General features: G+C 38.2%; 1 protein-coding gene across 2 annotated transcripts; it reads left to right on the top strand.

The window, feature by feature from the left end:
- Nucleotides 1-1,891: 1,891 nt before the first annotated feature.
- znf648 (zinc finger protein 648) lies at nucleotides 1,892-4,481 on the top strand. Of its 2 annotated transcripts, XM_059341691.1 has the most exons (3): nucleotides 1,892-1,989; nucleotides 2,106-2,271; nucleotides 2,394-4,481. In XM_059341691.1, the coding sequence occupies exon 3, from the start codon at nucleotides 2,447-2,449 to the stop codon at nucleotides 3,935-3,937; it is 1,491 nt and encodes a 496-aa protein (XP_059197674.1). In that variant the 5' UTR covers nucleotides 1,892-1,989; nucleotides 2,106-2,271; nucleotides 2,394-2,446; the 3' UTR covers nucleotides 3,938-4,481. The 2 variants fall into 2 exon arrangements, with proteins under 2 accessions (XP_059197674.1, XP_059197675.1); XM_059341692.1 differs by lacking the exon at nucleotides 1,892-1,989 and having other exon boundaries at nucleotides 2,247-2,259.
- The last annotated feature ends 1,038 nt before the right edge of the window (nucleotides 4,482-5,519 follow it).

Genomic DNA, 5,519 nt, shown 5'->3' on the forward strand with positions numbered 1-5,519 from the left:
AACGTGATTTTGAATCTTTTTTTTTAACTTTCAAAACACTATCATGCTCAATAAAAAAATGTAAATGTTGCAAATGTGAACAAAGGTGTCAAATCTAACATATAAGAGGGTTACATCCAGTTCTATCATTTTATACTAAATATATTTGAGCTTGTCTCCAGTTTTACTTGGTATATCATCATTAAACTGAAACTGGCCTCATTTACAGCCAGAACTTTAGAGGTAAATTTACAGTAGGGCTCCACGCTGCCTTGTTTTCTAGTCTGGATGTCATGAAGAAGTCTGGATTTGGAGCTTTTGGAGACTCCAGAGCGTTAATGGAAACAAAAAACAGAAGGATTTTGCACACTCAGTTAACATTTTCTAAGAAATTCTCCAAAGAAACCCCAATATATTCTAGTAAATCAAAGTTTTAAAGATAGATTTTTCATTCCATGCCAAGAACATCCTCCTCACTGGTTGCATCGTGATTTTGAATGGTTCCCAAATCATAAATAAGACAGGGATATGAGGTCACCTATTGACAAAAAAAAGAATTGCAACTTATTCATCACAGGGCACATACTGTTCTCAAAACCACATCAAATTAAATCTATTGCCCTTTTTTTGGTTTTAATCATATCCAGGACACAAACATGGACAGTGGTGTCCTGAATGCAACACATTTTCCCAGAATAGTAAAAAACAAAGGCTCTGTGTTCCAGTAAAAGAGAGGAAAAGAGGAGATTATCATCATTTTTATCCCCTTTACTGAATATTGAACTGAGTACATTTTGTTATTCCTTAAAAAACACACATGTTCACAATGAGATGTTTTCTGAGATAAGATTTCCTGTTTTTTTTTTAATGAAGCCAGTGTTTTTCCACAGTCTGTGGTTAAAGAATAGTGAGTGAACAGCGACATGTTGAGGCCATTACACGAAACTACACATGAAACTTAAAATAGACGTGGAAGCTGTTAGAGCTTGGCTGGGAGCTGAAACACATTATTAGAGTCTTACTGGATTTCATCACCACTGTGTCAGCTGTGTCAGTGGAATTGCTCGTTAACATTTCTTTACTGTATGAAGGTTACACACGGGATATCACCGACATTTGTTTTGACAAAATAAAATAAATAAATAAATAATATAAATAAACAAACAAACAAATAAATAAATAAATAATAGTTAGATTAGTTCTTTGTTTCATGTCATTTATTTGTTTCTTGAAATCACTTGTTGTCTGACCTCATGATTGCAATGTTCCTTAATTGTCAATAAAAACTAAAAAAAACACATCAAGAGACATCAAAAAAATAAATAAATACACAAACAAAATAATAGGAGGACTAGTTCTTTGTTTTATGTCATTTATTTGTTTCTTGAAATCACTTGTTGTCTGACTTCATGATTGTAATGTTCCTTAAGTGTCAATAAAGACAACCCCCCCCCCCCACCTCTTCAGATATGTTGACGAGACACCCCCAAAAATAAAAATAAAAATAATAATAAAAATAATAAATAAATAAATAGTTAGCTTAGTTCATTGTTTCATGTCATTTATTTGTTTCTTGAAATCACTTGTTGTCTGACGTCATGTTTGTAATGTTCCTTAAATGTCAATAAAGACAAAAAAACAAAAAAAAAAAACACCTCTTCAGATATGTTGACGAGACACCCCCCAAAAATAAAATACTAATAAATAAATAAATAAATAGTGAGATTAGTTCTTTGTTTCATGTCATTTATTTGTTTCTTGAAATCACTTGTTGTCTGACCTCATGATTGTATTGTTCCTTAATTGTCAATAAAGACTAAAAACAACAACAAAAAACACCTCTTCAGATATGTTGACGAGACACCAAAAAAAAAAAAAAAAAAATCTCAAACGATGCTACATAACTTTTGCTAACAAAAGATGCCGGTTTGGGTCTTTGGACATGTTATTTGAAGTTCTCTGTTCCGGATTGTGAAACAGACTCGCCAGACGGCTCTGTGCCAGTGGAAGGTAAGCTGAGCAGGCTGAGATATCATCGCTGCTGCTGACTAGCAGGATAGATGCTGACCCAAAGACGGCTGCTGCCAAACTCCGCCCGTTAACTCCACTGCACATCTCCCATACAGTTATAGAAGACCCGGGGCTGGTATACCTCTGTGGCATCTCCTGGAAGTAAGTAGCAGCTCACTAAAATGTTTTTAATCTCTGATGTTGTTAGCCTTCATGAGTGTGTTTTATTTTTTTATAGAAAGAGGAAGAGGAAATGCTATGCAGCAGCAGGTGTGGTGAATTGTGAGGGAATTTCATCTATGTAAAATATGATATATTCACAATAATATTTAAGTTATGGGTAAGGCTCACTAGGCGTAGAGGATTGTGGTGATAACATGCTGTGTTTTTTTTTTTTTTTAAAGGAATTTTAAAGGAGTCTGGAGTTTCCTGATCAGTGTAAAACTCATAGCAGCAGATGATTTCACTCATGGCTGATGAAATCTCCCCCCCACAGATGGCTGACAGGACAGTACTTGGAAAGAAAAGTAATACAAAACAACAAGAAAGGCATTGTGTCACTCCTCCGTCTCTCCCAGATGGACAGATCTTGACTGACAAGGCTGACTCTTCATTTGGTGTCTGTGTGGTGAACTCACTGTCAGACAGCAACGACACTGGAATCCTTTATCTGAACCCTCAGACACCAAACTGGTCTCTGGTGGAGAAGTTTGCTGAGCTTTCATCAGCAGAAGATGAAACAGGATTTAAAGAAGACCACAGCAATGGAGGATTGTCACATATTGAACATATTGAAAACAAAATATATGGATCTAATGAAGCGGCCGTGAATGCTGCACAGAAGAAGGAAAGCTCTAAATACCTCAAGAGCCGTAAGATACAAAATAATACCTCAGCCAAACAGAGGGCATCCAGGCTCAAAGAGCTAAACGTTGAGGAATATTCTCCAGGTGGAGGTGGGAATAAAACCAAAAAGAAGAATGCAAATAGGCCTCAGGTGAAGAAATTACTAAAAAAGTGTGCAGATGACAAAATCCCTCGACTTCTGGTGGCGATGAAAAAGCGAAGCGGAGTGGACAAAGAGCACCGTCCCTTCAAGTGCACACACTGCAACTGGGCTTTTAAGAAGCTCTGCAACCTACAGAGTCACTTACAGACACACACTGGCCTCAAGCCACACGTGTGTGATATATGTGGCAAGGCTTACTCCCATCAGGGCACGCTGCAGCAGCACAAACGTCTGCACACAGGTGAAAGACCATACCACTGCCCCTTCTGTGTCAAGACCTATATCTGGTCCTCAGATTACCGCAAGCATATCCGCACCCACACCGGAGAGAAGCCTTACGTCTGTGACACTTGTGGTAAGGATTTCATTCGCTCCTCTGACCTGCGAAAGCATGAGCGGAACATGCATACCAACGACAAGCCCTTCCCGTGCACGCACTGTGGCAAGACCTTCAATAAACCCCTCTCCCTGAAGCGTCACGAGCGTAAGCACCTGGGGGAAAGGCCCTTCTCCTGCCCCGACTGTGGGAAGACCTTTGCCCTGGCTAGCCGCATGGCGGAGCACCAGAAGATCCACATGGGAGTGCGTCCGTACATCTGCTCCGTGTGCTCCAAGTGTTTCACCAAGTCGTCCAACTTGACCGAGCACGAAGCCATTCACAGCGGCGAGCGGCCACACAAGTGCAAAGAGTGCGGCGTGGCGTTCGCCATGGCTTCTCGCCTCATTCGTCACCAGTACGTCCACAATAAAGAGAAACCCCACAGCTGCACCGGCTGCAGCAAGAACTTCAGCCACCTCGCCACGCTGAAGCTTCACCAGGAGCAAACGTGTGCTGGGAGGATCTTTGTCTGTGTGGAATGTGACAAATCTTTCCAGTGTGCTGCAAAGCTTGCACAGCATATGCTGAACCACAGGGACAGAGTGTCTGAGTCAGTGTAAAGACAGGTACTGTACACAGCCATCACTGTGCTAGTACTGTTGACTCCATTTGGAGATGTAGCTAAATGCAATGGTTTCATTTGTTCGTATAATAAGACTCGGGTTGCAATGGTATGAGATTGTCGCAGCACAATAAGCGTCTCAGAAAGAAAAAAAAACAGCATAGGGTATTACACAAATATGCTTCTTCTTGCCAGTTCTGTAGGGCCAAGTGAAAATTTACTTTGGGCAAATAAATGTCCCACTACGGAAGGGGATTGGGGCCAGGTAGGAGAAAAAATAATGAGTGGAGGATTAAAAAAATATATATTATGCAGTTTGAGAAAAAAGCCGAAATAACTAGAATGATGTAAAAATGACGAGAATAAAGTTGAGATGTCGAGAATAAAGTTGAGATGTTGAGAATAAAGTTGAGATGCGATTTTCGTGAAAAAAGTTGAAATGAAGAGAATAAAGTTGAGATGTCGAGAATAAAGTTGAAATGCAATTTTCGTGAAAAAAGTTGAGATGTCGAGAATAAAGTTGAGATGTCGAGAATAAAGTTGAGATGTCGAGAATAAAGTTTTTTAAATGGAAGTATCTGTAAAAAGCCTCTCTTTTGGAGATAAATGAAAGTTGACCAGTCTGACAGGCAGGAAATACCGTAGCTAGTAGAGGTGGGGAAAATCGATACAGCATAGTATTCATATGATTCATGGTGGCCAAGTATCAATATTTAGCATTGGCTGTCAGTATTTTCACAGTTTTTTTTTCACTTTTATGAATATACTGGAGATACTGGTATCATATGAAGCTGGAAGATCTAAGGAATCTATAAGTGCATCAGGATGTCGTGTCGGTAAGTTTTAGAGATAACGCTGCAAAGTTATGCTTTTTTTCTGTTTAATTCAAACAAATTTCGAGCAGCGAGGCTTAAAGTTGAGGAAAGTTTGATAAAATGCTGCAGTTGTTGTTGTCCATATATGTTTGATATCAGTTCAGTTCAGTTTGACTGAATACTTTGTTGGTCAGTCTGTGGGTTTGACTCTCATTGTGGAGAAATAAAAAGACTAAAGTGAGATGAATAGACTGAGAATTTTCTCTTTTTCGACAAAATTTTTTTGATTGAATTTAATTTTGTGGACACAAAATGCAGTTAAATCGCAATATATTGTATCGTGACTCAAGTAAAGGAATCCGTGTATCATTCCTTCTTTCCATTTTCAATTGGCAACCAAAAATCAAATAATGAAAAATTGACTGGTTATTTTGTTATTTGTTTTTCATTATAATACAAAAAATGAAATTAGATTTTAATATTTAATTAGTCGTGTTTACGTGACCCGGAAGTTTGCGTCCCTATATAATGTAGTGCGCCCGTATTGTGATATTTACGGTAAATTCATTGAAACTGCTCAGAGCGAGCTGACATGAAGGATAAACACTTCACTGCCATTCTTCTTTTTTTTTAAAACAGATAGATATGGAAAGAAAATTTTGTGTATCATTCGTTCTTTCCATTTTCAATTGGCAATCAAAAATCAAATAATGAAAAACTGACTGGTTATTTTGTTATTTGTTTTTTTTTATTATAAATCAGTTT

This window comes from Centropristis striata, chromosome 9 (genome assembly GCF_030273125.1).
Source record: "Centropristis striata isolate RG_2023a ecotype Rhode Island chromosome 9, C.striata_1.0, whole genome shotgun sequence".
Classification (NCBI taxonomy): Eukaryota; Metazoa; Chordata; class Actinopteri; order Perciformes; family Serranidae; genus Centropristis; species Centropristis striata.

Coding starts and splice junctions, on each gene's coding strand:
- znf648 (XM_059341691.1), top strand. CDS start 2,447: ATGATTTCACTCATGGCTGATGAAATCTCCCCCCCACAGATGGCTGAC.